Raw genomic sequence first — 19,341 nt, 5'->3', positions numbered from 1 at the left:
CTCAAAATTTGTCATGGCTCGCTCAGAATTGTGGCACAAATATAAATCCATACTCATGTGGCAAGTCCTGTCACTATCTTCACAGACAGTTTATTGTATAATCCAAGTTAAAGGTCAGTCTTGTTTTGAGGCTAACATGGCAGCACCACCAAGGTTAATTTCATGGACACTGAGGTTAATTAAGGTCACTTGTTGATGATAAGAATAATGCAGCCTTTTCAAAGTCACACTGAAAAAAATGTGGAAATTGGAGTGCCATTTACTTTGAAAAAACTAGGCAACAATTTCCACACATAAATTCTTTGTAACATTTATTTCGGAAATCTTCAAGTAAACTTTACTTGCCAAAAAGAAAGATTTTTTTTTTTTTTTTTTTTTTTTAATGAAAAATACTCAGAATTACTGGAAATATTTTTTCTTAAAGACACATAATGTACTCACTATTTGTAAGTAAATTTCCCCAAGACTACCTTTGTAGCTAATTGGAAAACCCATATAAAATGCTTGATTTTAAGGATTATTAAACTAGTTTAACTAGATTTATTTGCAGGAATATTTAACTAATATTTACATATTAATTAAAATAACATCTAAAACCACTATTTAAACATAATTATAACACTTTCACTTTTTGAATTTAAAATGTTTTGAAGCAGGAAATGTGCATGTCCCCGCCACTCAGTCGCATATAGCCACCATTATGGCATGCTCAATGGGTTTCAAAACTAATCTTTGATGTTGTTTCAGTGATGAAAATTCAACACATATAACATATAACATTTTGTTCTGAAAATTAGATTGAAACAAATAAACAAATAAATAAATAAAAATAAATTGATTGCGATAAAGCTTAAAACATCCACTATCACTCATCCTTATTTGGTTCACAAAAAGTAATGGGCGACATCATTGTGTCAATTGGCCAATTACACCATGTAACGCATTTTTTCCCCCCAGATTCTAAGTGATATTTCCTAGTTTGTTTAGTTGCATTGAAAAAGTTTGGGTTTGTGGTCACGACTTTGAAATTCTATTTTCCACATTGCTTTGGTGTAGTACCACAATTATTGTGATTTTGTTCACGGTAGAGGTCTGAGATTTCAATCATTGATGCATTTCCACTCAGTAAGACACCAGAGAAAAAAACCTGTTGAGCTCCACAAAGCTGGAAAAGGCTATCGAACAATTGGAAAACAGCTTGGTTAGAATAAATCAACAGCAATTGTTAGAAAATGGAAAAGGCTAAACATGAGTGATAACCTACCTCGGATTGGGGCTCCAAGTAAAATCTCTCCTCATGAGGCTTCACTCAAGATGAGAAAAATGAGAGCTCAGCCTAGAATTGCACGGCAGGAGCTGGTCAATAATCTGATGAGAGCTGGATGCAGTTGCACCGCCTACTTTCAGTTGAACACTAAAGTGCAATGGTTTAAAATTGTGCATTGCTCAGATGGTTCCCCTATTGAAGCCAGTATACGTGAAGGCCCGTCTGAAGTTTGCCAAGGACCATCAGAATGATACATGGGAGAAAGTCATGTAATCAGATGCGACCAAAGTAGAACTTTTTTGGTGCAAACTTTACTCGTTGTGTGTGGAGGGAAAAGAAGGATGAGTACAATCCCAAGAACACCGTCCCCACTGTGATGTATGGGGGTGGAAACCTCATGGTTTGGGGCTGCTTTTGGGCAAAGTTGACAGGACGAATGTGCTGTATAAAGCAGAGGATGAATGGTGAAATGCAAAATTAGATTTTGAGCCACGACGTCCTTCTCTCACTCAGAACTTGAAGATGAGTCGTGGCTGGATCTTCCAACATGGCAATGATCCTAAGCACACAGCCAAGCTGACCAAGGAGCGGCTACGTAAAAAGCATATCAATGTTCTGGAGTGGCCTAGCCAGTCTCCAGACCTCAATCCAATAGAAAATCTTTGGATGGAGTTGAAACTTCGTGTTTCTCAACGACAGCCCCGAAACCTGACAGATCTAGAGAAGATTTATGTGGAGGAATGGGCCAAAATCCCTGTTTCCGTACGTGAAAACCTGGTGAAATACTACTGAAAGCGTCTATGACCTCTGTAATTACAAACGAAGGCTTCTGCACTGAATATTAACACTGATTTTCTCAGGGGGTACAAATACTTATGAACCCCAGTAAATTACAATTATTGAAAAATCATACAATTTGAGTTCGATAATTTTTTAAAGATTATATCTCTATAAATGGAGATGCATCTATGATTGAAATTTCAGACCTCTAGCTATTTTCTAAGTGGGTGAACTTGCAAATTCACAAGGTTGCAAATACTCCTTATTGTTTACGTACATTTTCTTCCTTATTCTATAGATTTAGTTTGACCTCAAACACAAAGAAATTACATTTAACAAATATTTTTTGCATAACATAAATTTGGAAATTTTGAGTATAGCCCCTAATTCTAGCAAAACCAAACTTTTACCTTTTTAGTGGCACTTTGTCATTTATAGTTAGGACCCAAGCAACACAAAATGTTTACAAGCCAGGAACAGTTTTATTTTCTTCTGTAACACGGTGTTATTATTACACGTTTGCTCTCCAATGTTTGGAAATTTTTCAAATTAAAAAAAAAAAAAAAAAGAATTGTGTCTGAGAGCATTGTACAATTCAAGCAAAAATTTGTGAAAAAGATCTTCTAAATTTTGTCAAAATGCCTATATACGCTAGTGCAAAAGTTCCACTGGCGCATAAAAAATCCAATAATCATGCTATCATTTACAAATGGTAGTTGCATACAAGCTTATTTCCTTCACAAATAAAACACTACTGCAGAAAAGTCATATTTTATTCATAGAACTAGTAATATGTAGCACACAAAAATCCACAGTAGCTGTACAAAGGAAAAAGTTGTGCTTCACTGCAGCCACGCAGTCTTTCCCACTCTTTAGGCAAACAGGTTACATATGCGTTGGGATGCTGGGAGTACTCTGTGTCGATTTTAAAATCAACACTTAATAGAGTTGTTTAGATTTAACTCCACGGATTAACGCCAACTGTTGTGAAGGACTAACTCTCAGTGTTGCTGCAAATTTAACACTTTTGAATTTGCTGTGTCATATGTTTTTAGGCTGTTATGGTATGTATTTGGAATGTGTAAACTGCAAGCCCCATTCAAAAGACTGTGTGATGTCGTCTATGTGTCTGGTAACACTTGTAGTTATGAATGACATTCGTACCTTTTTCACACAATAATGGCACAATATGAGGAAAAATACAAAGAGACAACATTGATTTCTCCCATTCTTCTATTCACGTGATCAGCAATCAAAGTTAAAAGTTATGAGGAATCGTTAAGCTTTCTGACAAAAAATGTGAATTAAGTTATCATGAACAACTTCTTCATATATCCATAGAAATGACACTGATGATCATTTATATTCATGATGCTGTTTCAGAAAAAAATGCTGTGCTTGACAGATGACTGATGTGTGATGTCATTGTTCAAGTGACGATCCTGTAATCTAGTCCGTGACCTCTGTGTTGATCTGGGCAGCGATGCTGGCTGGTGTGACATTGAGGTGAATGTCATACTGCTGGTCAAGACCCAGGTAGCTGTCGCTCATCAAGTAGAGTGTGTAGATGTATCTGAAAGCATAAGGCACATTGTAACAGTGATAGGCGGCAAATCACTTGCTTTGAAAATGAAATGTTTTTACATTGACCATATAGTAACTACCACTCCCAAAACTGTTTCTAATGAAATACAGCAACAGCTTTTTGAATTCAATGTCATAAATTAACTCATTAGCTGCCATTGACAGCAATCTACAGCGGCATGAAAAAGTATCTGAATCCTTTGGAATGTCTCACATTTCTGCATGAAATCACCATCAAACCGTATCTGATCTTTGTCAAAATCACACAGATGAAAACACATGGTCTGCTTCAACTAAAACTAAGTGAACCCTCTGCCTAAGGAGACTTAAAGAGCAATTGAAACCAATTTTTACCAAACATTTTAAGTCAGGTGTGTGCCCAATCACTGATTAGTGGTTTAGAGCTGCCTGCCCACTGTAAAACACACACCAGGTAAAATTGTCTAGATGAAAAGCATTGTCTAATGTGGATCATGGCTCGGTCAAAAGAGCTGTTTAAAGACCTGTGATCAAGGATTGTTGATTTGTATAAAGCTGGGAAAGGATACAAAACCATCTCTAAAAGTCTGGAGGTTCATCAATCGACAGTCAGAGAAGTTGTCTACAAATGGAGAGAGTTTGACACTGTTGCTTCTCTCCCAAGAGTGGCTGTCCACCACAGATGATGCCAAGAGTTCAGGGCAGAATACTCAGAGAGGTAAAAAAGAACCTTAGAGTGTCTGCTAAAGACTTACAGAAATCACTGGCACAGTCCAATATCTCTGTGCACACATTACCAATAAGTAAAACTTTTGCAAAGAATGGTGTTAATGGAGGAATGTGGAAGCCATGGAGGAAGCCACTGCTGTCTAAAAAAAAATGTTGCATGTTAAATGTTCGCAAAAAGGCACTTGGACATGCCACAGAAGTTTTGGCAAAATATTTTGTGGACTGATGAAACCAAAGTTGAATTTTTTGGGAGTAACACACAACGTCATGTGTAGATGAAAAATAGAACAGCTCACCAACATCAACACCTCATCCCCACCGTGAAGCATGGTGGCATGCTTCAGGGCCTGGACAACTTGCAATCATTAATGAAAGAATGAATTGAAAAGTTTACCAGGATGTTTTGCAGGAAAACCTGAGGCCATCTGTCAGACAGCTGAAGCTAAAAAGAGGATGGATGCTGCAACAAGACATTTATCCAAAACCCAGAAGTAAATCTACTTCAGAATGGTTTCAGACGAACAAAATACACATTCTGGAGTGGCCAAGTCAAACTCCAGACTTGAACCCCATTGAGATGCAGTGGCATGACCTAAAGACAGTGATTCATGCCAGACATCCCAGGAATCTGCTTGAACTACAGCAGTTTTGTAGAGAAGGATCGGCCAAGATTAGTCCTAATTGATCCGCTCGACTGATCTGCAGCTACAGAAAGCGTCTGGTTGAAGTTATTGCTGCCATAGGAGGGGCCACAAAATATTTTTCCCCCTTCTGTCATTGTTTGCATACTATCCTCATTAAAATACCAAAACCTAGAAATGTTTGGGTGGTTTTCGTTAAAGCAGGCACATTTTTTTTCATCTGTGTGATTTTGACAAAGATCAGATCACATTTGATGGTGATTTTATGCAGAAATGTGAGAAATTCCAAAAGGTTCAGATACGTTTTCATACCACTGTATATTGATTGTGAGTGACTGGTAATTCTCCTAGATAGTGTCAGTATATTGTGCCTTGCTTTGGGGCAGTGTTGTTTTTGGAAGCCTTTTTAATTTTCGTCTTAGTCTTTTGGACGAAATACTTATATTTTAGTCATTTCAAAATGTGTTATTCCTTGTCTACTTTTCATCGACGAATATTCGAAATGTTTTCGTCGATAAAGATTCAAAGGTTTTTAATATGGATTTTAAAAAATTAAACGTTTCCAACAATTTCGAATAAACATTGACAGACAAGCACATATTTTAGCGTCGACAAAGACAACGGCAACTGCGTGAGGGTTTTCCAATGGTTTTATTTGCAACGGGAAGTACTCAGCACTACTACTGTAAGCCGTAGCCAATACCAACAAAACAAAAACAAAAGTTTAAGAGAACGTTTGCGATGCTAAAGTTAATGCAAATGCTATGCTAACGCTACGTGTTACATTTAGTGTGGGATGATCATTCGGTACAAACCTTTAAAGGCTAAAGCAATAGTGCATATTCTCTCTTGCAAAGATAAGAAAAGAAAACATATCACGTGTTTCAAAACGAGCAAGCTTGGAGCGGGGCCTAGTGAGTGGGGTCTAGCTTGAAACACGTCATTGTTTACGTCTTCAGTAGAGAGTGAGTGAAACACCAGACACCGGTGACGGTCAGGGTGGGGGTGCATGACATCTCACAGAAGTGACATGACCAAAACCCTGCTACGATGCAGTCTGACTAACTACATGAACAATAATGTCCAAGAAACAAAATGTCACACCTTGTGGACATATGACGGAAACTATCGCATTTTCATCCCGTTCTTGTCTCGTCAGACGAAAACTAGCATTCGTCCCGTTATGTTTTAGTCTCCAGAGACACATTTTTTAGCTCGTTATCGTCTCGGCATTGTCATGAAAAAATTGTTAGTCGACAGATTATTTTCGTTATCATCAACGTTGACGAAAATTACAGTGCTTTGAGAAAAATAAACGTTATGTATTTAAAAAACGGCAGTCCGTCCATCCTTCCTGCTATTATAAGCGTTAGCGGAAGGACCAATGTCAGAGCTACTTTAGCCCCTCTGGTGGTGTGACCGCATTGATTTTTTAATCCGTGAAAGGGAATTTCTTTGCAAATTAGCTTGCAGCGTCTCATAAAGAGGGCCTTAATCTTTAACAGTGACAGTCCAGTGACACCTATTTTTAAAATTGGGTGGCAGGAAGGTTATACACTGTAAGAATCTGCTTTAAAATTGGATTGCAATTTAAACAACAATCGACTGAAATTTTTGATGCCATACAATATTGTATATTTCAATACAGCAAGTAGCACCTTTACACTTTAGTTTACCAGTTTCATGTAGTGTTGCATAATGGAAGGAAGGAAAGAAAAAAGGGGAATAATGATACAGGAGATAGTTCATTGGCCGTCCTCATGTACATTCACTGCCACGTAGATGATATACTTTGAGGAGATCACACACTCATTTTGATATACTTTATGCGCGAGAATTCCATGCAAGGTCACTTTTAAACCTGATCGACTGGCTAGTGAGGGATTACTCAGGCATGACTGAGGAAAGCAGGTTGTCCGTGCTGCCTAACCTGGCAAGAATGCTTCTTTAAAATATTTTGTCTATACAGTGGTACCTCTACTTGCGAAATTAATTGCTTCTGGGAGTAGTTTGGTAACTTGAAAATTCTGTAAGTAGAGATGCGTTTTCCATGTGAATGCTGTAATCCGTATGAAGCCCCCCAAAATTCAGACATACAGTATATCTTTTATAATACATAAAATGCATCAAAACATTTAACGAATACACGTTACAATAAGATTATTGCACAATAACCATAAAATCTGAGTTGTGCATAATGTAAAAAACCAAGAATAGCATAAAGAATAAAAGTTATACGCTTGTGTAAAGCTGTCGGAACACTAGGGGCGAACGAAGAGGACGCTGGGATACACACATACACATAAAATAGAGGTCCCTCTTAGCCAATTGGATGCCAGGAATAGCCAATTGCAGAGCAGCTATAAGTACCGTATTTTCCGCACTATAAGGCGCACCGCATTATAAGGCACGTAGAATAGGCGCTACAGTAAAGGCCAGGGTTAGCTTATGCATTCATTAGATGAAGCTGCGCTCCGAGTTGCTGTAAGTCCAGTTGTGGCTCAATATTAATTCATATATAAGGCGCACTGTTAGCTTTTGAGAAAGTTTAAGGCTTTTAGGTGCCTTAAAGTGCAGAAAATATAGTATGTTACACTCAGTAAACTCTGGGAGCTGCGAGTACCAGCCATACAGTATTTTTGCCTTACGTATTCTGAAATTTATTTTGTAACAAGAGACAATATTTTCCCGTTGAGGCGTGTCTTAACCTGAAAATTCTGTATGTAGAGACGTTCGTAAGTAGAGGCACCTCTCTATTAGCTACAGATTTGGGCATTTTTCTTTTGGTATAATAAGCATTTCAGACCAAATCAAAGCGGATTAAATGAAATTTTGTCCCAAAAAAATTTAGCTTCCAGATTTCAGTCCATGCCTAATATGGATATGCATGGAAAAAAATTGGGACTAATAATATAGATCAGGGATCGGGAACCTTTCTGATCAAATGAGCCAAAACACCCAACATATTTTAAAATGGGATTGCACGAGACCCATACAGTGTGCGTGTCTGTTTTGCAAGCGCTGTTTTTTTTTTTTTTTTTTTTTTTTGTGAACGCATTTGAACGCCTCACATGGGAGCGAGAGTGAGGTCATGCTCAGCTTTTACAAGCAGTTGCCAAGTTGTGATTTAAACAAATATTGAGAGAACAACAACAAAAGCCTAACATTGTTATTTGGGATGTTACAATCGTTGCTCAATTGCGCACACATCACTTGGAAAATAACAAATACAAACATGGTGTGGCATTGCATATTTTTCCTGGAAGTGGAAACCACAACCAGGGGTACATGTGCATAACAGTGTCCGAGATAGGTTAAGCCTCTCAGGGCAGCCGATCATGAGTCTCGCGCTCCTCGAAGTGGTGGCAATTTGACAGGCGAAAAAGTCATAAAAGTCAAACTGACTTGACTTGGGGTGCCAAGCAGTTTACTTTCCTGGTTTCATTTACCCCTATGCATTTTTTTAATATACAGTACTCCTGTCAACTCAGCATTGAGTTGGGAGGGGCCAGTCCCACTGCCGGCTGAGCAGAGACTTAACGCGCGAGGCGTGGTCTGTCACGCTCATCTCTGTACAATCCACGACGGGAGGACCATGCAACGTACGTTTGAAGTGTGCAAATTCAATGGGTGAATGCACCATCAGCTCATCACAGCTTGTTCATGTTGTTACCAATCTGCAGTTTTGGTATGCGGTGCTCTCAATTCCGAACCGTAGTAGGGAGTGGGCTGGCGATTTCCGTGGCTCGTTCGTCGTTCCTACTTCCAGTTGTTCCTTCAGGGAGGTGGCGCAGTATGTAAAAACACCTGGACGCATCGGATGGCTTTTGCATGGAGACTTTATTAACAAAAGCAAAGCTAGCGGGGGAAACAGCCACTCAACATTGTGCTCCCGCTAGTGTTGTATCGGTCGTGAACGATTCGTTCTTTTTGAACGAATTGTTTGGGTCAACGAGACCAAACTAATCACCTTCTGCACTGATTCATTCTATGAAGTTGGGGCTTGTTAGCTGCGTGGGAGGGCGTTGAGCAAGCGGCAGCGTCTTCTGACATCGCACACGACCAATCAGACGCCAGCCTCATCGCGGGCAGGAGAGGGAGCGGAAACAGAATCAGGGCGTCTGTCACTCACTTCCACGTGTGGCCAATAAGCAGCCAGCTTGCACGCAGGGGGCAAGACTGAGTTATGTCACTTCCCTTCACTTACTCGGTCCTCCGGCTCCTGACCGAGCTTGTTGCCAACTAGACTTGCCAGTCACGCAGTGAACGAGTCAAAAAATGAAAGGAAATGACTGTCACATATTTGTTAATATGGAGCCAATCATATGTTGCTCAAACATACAAAAACACCACACAAACCTAGCGAGCATGGTTTAGTGTACTACTTTTCTCAACAGACTCGGGACTACATATGACGACAACATACTAACAAATTTACAGTAGTATAAAACTCTTTCGCTAGTCGCAGGCAAGCAAAAGCTGAGCAGCGGACACGTCACGGCAGCGCATGGGGGAGAGAACTGTCAATCTATGGAGGCTTCATGGCAGCGATATTTACCTCATCTGTGCACAGGAAAATGAATATTTAGTATGATCACCAATTGATTTGCAATTAAACAGTATATACATGTCATTTTTTTCCGAGTGTTTCATTTTTTTTCGTGTCAGAGCGTGTCGGGTGTTGGTTGGTTTGACAAATTATGTCCATCTGTCCATCATGTGCTACTCAAGCGCCCAAAAACAACGCACGCGGGCACGGGAGATGTCGCAATATGTCTACATTTTTCTTAACAGACTAATGAGAGTAGAAAGGCGACATCGTAAAGAGCAAACAATTATTTCTCGTCAGCATTTGACGATCTGAGATGAGGGGACGACAGGGGAGTTGACAGGATTATTTTATTTATTAATACCAGTGCAAAAATTCAATACAATCATCTTTATACTGATTTGCAATGAAACTGTCTAATATCAAAATGTAGTATTGTTTTCATTTCAGAGCAACACATTTGACAACTAGCTATTTACACTTTAGTTTTAACAATAGTTACCAAAAATAAAAGTGATGAGCATAAAAACAAAAACACAACAGAACGTGAGGTTAATATGATGTGTTGGTCGTTCCATATTTAGAAATTAAACTTTCGATTTATTTTTATTTTCGTGACAGCAAGCATGCCGCGTTGGCTGGTAGCAGAAGCATTGTATATGTGACCAAGATCATGCTAAAGAAAGTCCGTGCGCCCCCGACCCCAAACCCTCACAAAAGAAAAATGTTTAACCATGTCCTAAATCGAAATGCAAGCACGAGCCATGACTTGAATCCCATAGAAATACGACAGATGACGCGGAAGTTCTCCCTCGCTTTTGCAGCAGTGGGAGGGAGACGAGGCTGGGAAAGCAGAATGATATCGTCTGTCACTCATTTCTGAAACTATGACGAGCGGTCAATGAGGAGCCTGTGTGCAAGAGAGGGAGGGACCAAGAAATGTCACTTCCCGATCAGTTGTACTGCGAAGCGGTCTTTGGTGATTCGTTCGGCAACGTCACTTCCCGTTCACTAACCGAACGATTCATTTGGGCGGGGAGGGGGATGAGGGGGGCGAACGATTCGTTGAATGATTTGTTTGAACGAGTCTTTTTACTGAACGAACTGGAATGGATTCGCTTCCTCAAGTGAACGACAGATCCTGTCACTAGCTCCCGCGCAACTCTCTCTCAACACCTGCCTCTCTCTCTCTTTCTCACTCGTCTACTTCTTCGTCTACGCTGAATTAGCAATGCCGGTCATATTGAAAACGACAGCGGCCCCTTGGGGATGCCAGTAACAATGTCAAGCAAGCCTGCCATTCCACATTTAAGATGACAGGTTGGCGGAGAGCCAGCTGCACTCATCAAAAGAGCCAGATATGGCTCGCGAGACTTAGGTTCCCAACCCCTGATATAGATGCATAGGGGTAATGTTTACACACTATAAATGGTGAATGACTGGTTACAATGAATGAACTTATTCCTCCAAATTGAGGTCATCAAACTCACGTCAGCATTGGTTTACAAATTGAATGAAGGCCTTGAATAATTTCTTCATTAGAGATACTTACTTTCCAGTCTTCTCAGGTGTGTAGAAGGCAATGGAAACTGTTGTGTGGTTGCGTACATATCCAATTCGTTTGATAGCCAGAAGTGCCATGTGCTCCACATCACCAACGACAAGGAACCAGCCTTCATCTTTGCTCTTGGGGAATCTTGGAGCTTGAGCCTTACTGTCCTGCTTCCTCTGTAGACGCAAAGACAATTATAAAACATCACTAAATACTAAATAGCTGTTGAAAGGAACATGATCTGATTACAGTGAAAGGTTGTGGACAGTTTCAGTATGAATTATTACATTACGAAATACGAGTGAAATAGAGTGTGGCAAAATGGAAAACTTCTGTTGTTGGACGCATCACAACAATCAAAGTTCTTTCTGGATATTGGGACGCCATGTCATCTGGACTACAGAAGAAAAGGACAACCCAAGTTTTTGTCAGCGCTCAGTTTAGAAGCCTGCATCTATAATGGTATGGAGATGCTCAAAGGGCATGGAGTGAAGTCTGCCTAAACTATGGTTAAATGCCTTACTATAATGAATGCGTTCGACTAATGCAAACAGTTATACAGTGTCTGCAAGAAAGGTAACAATCCCCTTAAGTGTGCACATCTGGAAAGGCACAAGGTTAATGAAGAAAGGTGTTTTCAGGTTCTAGAACAACATATGCTCCCATCCAGACGGTGTCTCCTTCAGAGAAGACTTTCACTATGAAGGAGAACTTCAATCCATGAGCACAGGCAATGACAATTCTCAAGATGCATTTTGCTGGGCTTTTGCACAGATTTTTTTTTTCAATTATGTTTTATTACTTTTCTTAGTGACTATTTCTGGTGACACTGTAGTTATATGTGATGAGTTTATAGTTCATTACTTTTTATTTATTGTTCATTTGTGCACCATGAGGGAATAGGATCTTTCCTTCAGTTGACAAATCCCAAGCATCTTAGAGTTACCTCTAGATGTCTCCAAACTAAGCACAGACGGTGTGCACCTCTGTGAAGTTGGCCCCCCATCAGATGCAAATCTATATAAAAATGATGTCATTCGTTTATGCTTGGTTTGTGCAGAAAAAATGTTATGCTTCTAATGTTTTTGAGATATTATCAAATTTTTTTATAGGTCCATCTGGGGTCAAACTGCCCCCCCCCATTTGGATTAAGAATGGCCAAAATGGTGTAAATCGTTTGTGCAACATTTGTGTTGTAGAAAATGTAGTTTGTGTTGCAATCATTTTTGAGATTGCAATATTAATTCCGAGTGATGACGTCATGCAGCCCCCCATTTATGGACCCATGTCATTGGTTTATGCTATGCTTGTGCTTGTTCGTGCTGTAAAAATTTTTGTTTGTGCTGCTATCATTTTATAGATATTAAGATATTAATTTCAAGTGATGACGTCAATCACAGCACCTCCATCACTGCTAACGGAGCGTACCAACTCTCTCAATAACAGAGGGGTGTCCCAACAAATAGCTTGAAGACATCAAGATGGTCACAAGGTCCTCGTTTTTAAGTTGCAGCTTAGCAGTAGTCATCTCAGTGAGGCTTTTGTCAAATCAGATATCTTATGTAAACAATTGTTATTGTAGATACATATTTCCATTTATATACAAAAAAACACATATCTGCTCATTTAACATGGTTGTACTTGATCTTATCATCGCTGTGTGTTATCTACAGTACAAGGACTTTCGCTTCCATTGTTTTGGCTAACTATTGGCGGCACTAGGCTGGTGTTTTTTCCCCGCAGAGTTCGTGGAAGACAGCAGAGATCAACGGTATGGTCACCGAGATTTGAGGTACTTCTTCTGGGGTCACGTTGTGTGGTTTTTGGAGATGTGTCCTGATCGATCAGCTTTAAATGACTCTTTCCTTAATAAATGTGTATATCTTAGGTAATTAATAGTTTCTTTTTGTTCCTGAATTGTGTGTCGTCATCTCCTGTTCGTTAAGAGAATTAAAGAACCTGTAAAAAGAATAAAAAAGCAAACTATTTTTTCTTCATTATCCATACGGTGTTGTTTTTGAAAGCTTTAAAAAAAAAAAAAAAATGTTGAGCCTTTTGGAAGCTATACTTATAAGTCGAAGTCACGTTTTAGGGGCAGTTTACATGCTGACGCTCCAAGAATACGACAAATTTCATACTTGCATTGAAATGGTTCCGTCTCCATTCGAACAATGTCGCAATTCCGCGTGAAAACAATGTAGGATTCATGCCAGGCCATTGTTGTTGACGTCGCATGGCGGTGACTTCACATGGCCATGCTGCCATACTTCACAGTGTCACTCTTTAACTATGTAAGATAATGATTCAAATACATCACAAGGTGTCATTGGCAAGTTTTAAATTAATAAGAGCTAAAGCCAATGAGTGTGTTTTGTCTCTCGACTGACGCCGTAGTAAAGTTGTCTCCTGTTGACTCCTGATATTGGCTCCCAGCATCTTAGTTTGTATATTGTGACTAAATATTGCCATTCAGTGTATTTTTGAGCTAAACGAGTTGCTAAAATGCTTAAATAAAATTTGACCAAAGTCTGAGTAAGTTTTATGTGTATTTGGCATTGGGTGGAAAAATCTTACAGTTGTGGTCAAACGTTTACATACACTTGTGAAGAACATAATGTCATGGCTCTCTTGAGTTTCCAGTTATTTCTACAACTCTGATTTTTCTCTGATAGAGTGATTGGAACAGAAAAAACATTCTTTGTCAGAAAAAACATTCATGAAGTTTGGTTCTTTTATGACTTTATTATGGGTTAACAGAAAAAGTGATCAAATCTGCTGGGTCAAAAATATACATACATGGATCTGAAAAAGCGAATCATTGATTTGAACAAGTCAGGAACGTCACTTGGAGCCATTTCAAAGCAGCTGCAGGTCCCAGGCTTTACATAGAGTAAATGGGATAATGAAGAAGGAGGATTACCTTACAATTCTTCAAGATAACCTTAAGTCATCAGCCCGAAGATTGGGTCTTGGGCGCACACCAAAAGTGGTAATGGAATGGCTAAATCAGGCTAGAATTAAGGTTTTCGAATGGCCTTCCCAAAGTCCTGACTAAAACCCCATTGAGAACTTGTGGACAATGCTGAAGAAACAAGTCCATGTCAGAAAGCCATCAAATTTAACTGAACTGCACCAATTCTGTCAAGAGGAGTGGTCAAAGATTCAACCAGAAGCTTGCCAGAAGCTTGTGGATGGCTACCAAAAGCCTAATTGAAGTGAAAATGGCCAAGGGACATGTTACCAAATATTAGCGCTTCTGTATGTATATTTTTGACCCAGCAGATCTGATCACTTTTTTCTGTTCACCCATAATAAAGTCATAACAGAACCAAACTTCATGAATGTTTTTTGTGACAAAGAAGAATCTGTTCCAATCACTCTATCGGAGAAAAATCAGTGTTGTAGAAATAACTGGAAACTCAAGAGAGCCATGACATTATGTTCTTCACAAGTGTATGTAAACTTTTGACCACAACTGTAGGTGACTCGAAGTTCCGCTCTGAGACCCCCAATTTGGCCAAATTTAAAAATTGTCCTATATGCATGTGTGATACATCATTGGAAAGCTTAAAATCTCAATTTTCTGGGGGAAGAAAAAATTTGAACAGGAAGGCATTTAAAAAAAAAATTTAAACAGCAAAACCCTAACTGTCGGTGAGAGCAAGCGAGAACATTATTAAAGATGCCATGATTTTAACGAGATATTATCGCCTATTTACCTCTTTTCAATCCAAAAAACTCCATGTAGCATGTATCACCGAGTGTCAAGCCACAGCTGTGAATGGTCACATCCAGATTTTTGGGGGATTTTATGGGTGAAACTTGGTAATATATCAAGGGTCGCGATGCAAAAATCGCAGACATCAAGGAGTGGTCGAGATTTTCATTATCCTATATTTGCCCCTTTACCCCTTTTTTTTTTTCCAATTTTTCTTTGTTTGGATCGATTTTTTATCATCTAAAATATTGGGGAAAATGCGACAGTAACGAAAAAATACAATTAAGCGATAGTTATGAGGTAGATATCCGTGACTTATTTACAGACGCTAATTTTTTCATTGTGACGTAATTTGTTTTAAAGTCTAAAATATGCGAGTGAATAATTTTTTTAAAGTTTTTTTTTTTTTTTAAACTAAATATTCGACCAATTAATGATTCTAAGCTAAAAATGACAGACATTTCGAATAATAAATACGATTACTTACCTACTTTATATGGCTAGGTTGAAACAAAAGCAGTTGCGCGACATCTGTAAACAGGGGTTTCCAGGGTAAAATGGACAAATTAAAAATAGTTTGGGGGCCTAATGCGCCATGAATCCGCTGTAGCAGCGTATAGACATTGTTCTATCAAACACAACTTTTGTTTGGCCTAAAATACAGCAGTTTATTTTAAAGAGGGGTGCGAGAGCAGAAACTGCTTTTTCAGCCTTGTCTGTGTTTTCTGCCATATATATTTTGAATTTGAATTTGTGAATGCCAGTTATCTTTGCATTGTTGTTTAACTGTGAGAGAATAGGGCTTCATTAATTCAGATTGTAGCACTTTTCTTTTTGTGAACATTATTTTTTGAGAGATTTGAATATTATTTTTGTTGTATTTTCACTTAATGATTCTTATGTTTGTTGTGAAGGCGTTGCTGAAGCATATGCCAATAAAGAAGGGAGTCCGAGCTACAAATCTGAACACCTGTGTCAACTCTCCTTTCTCTCTGCCTTACACCCCATTGTGGATTAAAGGAAAACGGCGTCAATCAAGGGACAAAACGCACTCACTGGCTTGATCCCTAATTAATTAAAAATTCGCCAATGACACCTTGTGGCGTATTTAATTCACTACCTAACATAATATAAGAGTGACACTTTTTTTTTTTTTTTTTTAAATTTTTTTTTTAAGAGTGACATGTAGAATTCCGGCAGCGTGGCCATGTGACGTCACCGCCCAGCGACGTCAACAACAATGGCGACCTACTAGTTAAAATAATTTTACAAATATTATTGAAAAGAACACATTAAGAGGAGTTTTAATATCAAATGATTATAACTCGTAATAACATTTATCTTTTAAGAACTACACATCTTTTTATTCGTGGTACCCTTTAATGTTTAGTAGCAGCGCTGCGCACACCCAAAGTGACGTGTGTGAGTGCTGACGTCATCGGCGCGAGAGCTTTCCATTTATATAGTTGTGGAGCAAGGCCCGTAATTGAATCCTTCCACTTTGGAGCCCGGAATCAAAGGTTTGTGCGGCTTTGTGTTGCTATCAATTGTGGGATATTAACAATTCTTTTATAGGTAAATCTGAGGTCAACCAGCCTCCCATTTTGAGTTTGGGTGAGTCACATCACCACTCGAAATTAATATCTCAACCACCTGATTTGCTGCAAAAATGGATCCGAAGGAGTGCCATTCGTTTGGCTACGTTTGTGCAAGTTGTTGGGACACCCCTATGTTATTGAGAGCTTTGGTACGCTTTGTCAGCTGTGATGGAGGTGCTGCGATTGATTTCATCACTTCAAATCAATATCTCAATATCTCAAAAATGAAAGCAGCACAAACGAAAATTTTTACAACACCAGCACAAGCGTAGCATAAACGAATGGCACTATTTCGCGTCCGTTTTGCAATAAATGGGGGGCTGCGTGACATCATTCAAAATTAGCATCTTCTCAAAAACGATAGCAGCACAAATGAAAAAAATGTATTCCGATATTTTCCGATATTATTTTAAATGCTTTCATTGGCCCATATTACCAGGTGGCCGAAATTATTGGACAACTTTAGTGTCAAGTATGAGGTTAAAATCCGATCAGTCATACTGACCTTCTGCTGGCCTTGGTTGATGCGTCTCAGTGACACTTGCAAAACATACTCCTGGTCAGCGTGGACCTCCAACCAGCTGCTGGCCTCCCTCAGGTTTGCTCCTGGAGAAGGCAAGTGGTGCTCTGTTTGTTGATGGTTCTCCTCCCACCAGCCCTTGACACTCAACGCAACCTCCAGCACTGGAAGATGACTGAGGAAGGCCCACATCTACCCAAAAAGGAATAGAAACGTCATAACAGATTATGTCTGGACCTGGGGCACCAAAATTATTTGTGGTTGGCAGGGTGGTGGGAAATGCCCAATTTGTTCAGGTGTAAAGCAACTGATCACCCTGCTCACTGTCAATTGCTCCTTTGCATCGCGGCCAGAAAATAAATCACCAAACGGTGTAACTTTGGTTGAAATAAAACAGGAATAAAATCAATACAGTGGCCAGATAATATCTTGGGTATGATACACAGGGAGTCCTTGGGTTATGATGATGTCCTCGACCTATGATGTTTTGAATTCACGACACCAATGCCTCGTCCACAAGTAAAAGGGTGTAAAAGTACAAAGTTATATATAGATATGCTTTTTTTTTTTTTTTTTTAATTGGAAAGAATTCCATTGAAAATTAAGGACATGACTGACAATAGTTAGTTGGTTCCAACATGTGCATTGATTCAAACTTCTTATAATAATGGATGGCTTGAGCTGAAATACAAAATGCCATACTGTAACACCTATCACACCCAAGAGGACAGATGCAGTACTTTGTCTTTTGATATTAGTATGGCTGCTTTTGTGGATTGGAACAACGATAACACAAAATATCTTTAGAATCCAGAGGCTTGTCAGCCAGGTCATGATGACTTTTGTCTGAGGATAATATACAGAATCTATACATTTGGCACTTTAATCTTTAAAAAAATACTAACACAATACAGTAACACAGAATTTCAAAAAAGATAAATATCAAGCCGTTACAACTTTATATTTTATTTTAAATTCATATTTTTTTGCATTATGAAATTAATGCAACTGTTGAGATATTATTTATATTAATATGTGATGTTGACCACACCTTGGTCAATTACCAAAATAAACAATATTCTCCCAAGTATTTAAAGAAAGTTCATTCCTAAACTTAAAGTGTGTATGACACGAGAAAAAAAGTCTTAAATAGGATTATTATGTGAATTAGAATCATATTTTGAGACGATTCAACTAGATACAACAATTTAGCAAAGCGCAGATGACGAGAAATTAGTCTTTTAATCTGCCGGTTAGCCACGCCTACCATTATAGGGCTCTTGTGTCCCCAACAGGTGGATGACGTCAGCGGAGTCACGATTTCATCTGATTTAGTATGCAGCCCATTGAGGGAGAATTATTCACAACGAGGAAAACGCGACAAAGAGATATCATTGTTTCAGTCTCTCTACTCCAATATTTTACAGGACATTCTTTTTATCCACGTATTTTTCCCCAATTGCTAAATAAATGGCTTGAGAAGGACCAGTCAGCCCGTTGAGGGGGATCAGAACGAAGAAAAGGTGATGAAGAGAGCCGCAAAATGTCATTGTTTCAGTCTCTCTACTCCAATATTTTTACAGGATATTATTTTTTATTCAAGTATTTTTACCCAATAGCTAAATAAATGGCATGGTCATGACAAATAAGTCTTGTGCTAAATGGAATATGAAATAATAAAAATCCATTTATTCAAGACGACATGGCAAAATTACTCAATAATGGTCAAAACTGTCGACTTCACCTTTACTGTCGCACCTCCCGAACGATATTTTATGCCACCTAAATCGGGCTTATGTCATTTCCCTTCCCCGGCTTCGGAGAATGTAAACAAACCAAGAGGCGTGACAGCTAGCCGACATGCTTACCCGAGCCGAGTGATGTTTCCAAGTCTTCGATGTGGAAAATCACACATAACTAGCCCGGATCATTTCACATGACGACTGGGTTGTCAACTGTCTTTGCCGATCGGCAAACCGCCCGGCGGAGGGCAATTTACAGCTAGTTCCTAGCTATTACGGACAGGGGAGCTCGCCGGGGAAGCAGCTGGACAATAACCGCTGCCAATCAATGACAAGGACATGCCAATCCATGATCAAACGTAAGTAGTCCTTTATTTAAAGAATGTTTGTACTGTTTACTAATGTAATTGCTGTGTTCGCGGCTATTTTTAACGCAAAGTTGCAATTTCTGATCGTTCGGAAAATTTGACAGAACACCGGGCACTTGAATGAAGAGGGGAATAAGCAGAGTATACTAGTAGTGCTCTCCCGGCGGGGGGATGTGCGACAAATCGCCGGTCGTCGGCCAAGGGGAAAAGAAGCATATGACAAAATGCAAGCCAACTACATATTAAAATGATCCCAGTATTTGACATGATATAAAACACGATGTTTACTCACTTCCTCGTAAGTCCCATTGTCC

The 19,341-nt window shown here is 39.1% G+C and overlaps 1 protein-coding gene across 2 annotated transcripts in view; it reads right to left on the bottom strand.

Annotated features, from left to right (window-relative positions):
* Window positions 1–2,511: 2,511 nt before the first annotated feature.
* The window catches only part of ascc3 (activating signal cointegrator 1 complex subunit 3), a 135,416-nt gene continuing 118,586 nt past the window's right edge, over window positions 2,512–19,341 (bottom strand). For both annotated transcript variants that reach the window (XM_057833642.1, XM_057833641.1), the window contains exons 40-42: window positions 16,903–17,109; window positions 11,082–11,257; window positions 2,512–3,620 (exon numbers count right to left, since the gene is read on the bottom strand). In XM_057833642.1, coding sequence (XP_057689625.1) covers window positions 3,497–3,620; window positions 11,082–11,257; window positions 16,903–17,109 — 507 coding nt within the window. In that variant the 3' untranslated portion in view covers window positions 2,512–3,496. The remainder of the gene's footprint in view (window positions 3,621–11,081; window positions 11,258–16,902; window positions 17,110–19,341) is intronic.

The sequence above is a fragment of the Corythoichthys intestinalis genome, chromosome 4, assembly GCF_030265065.1.
Source record: "Corythoichthys intestinalis isolate RoL2023-P3 chromosome 4, ASM3026506v1, whole genome shotgun sequence".
Classification (NCBI taxonomy): Eukaryota; Metazoa; Chordata; class Actinopteri; order Syngnathiformes; family Syngnathidae; genus Corythoichthys; species Corythoichthys intestinalis.
Note: the sequence above shows the minus strand (reverse complement) of the source record. Positions and strands in the feature narration are given on the sequence as shown.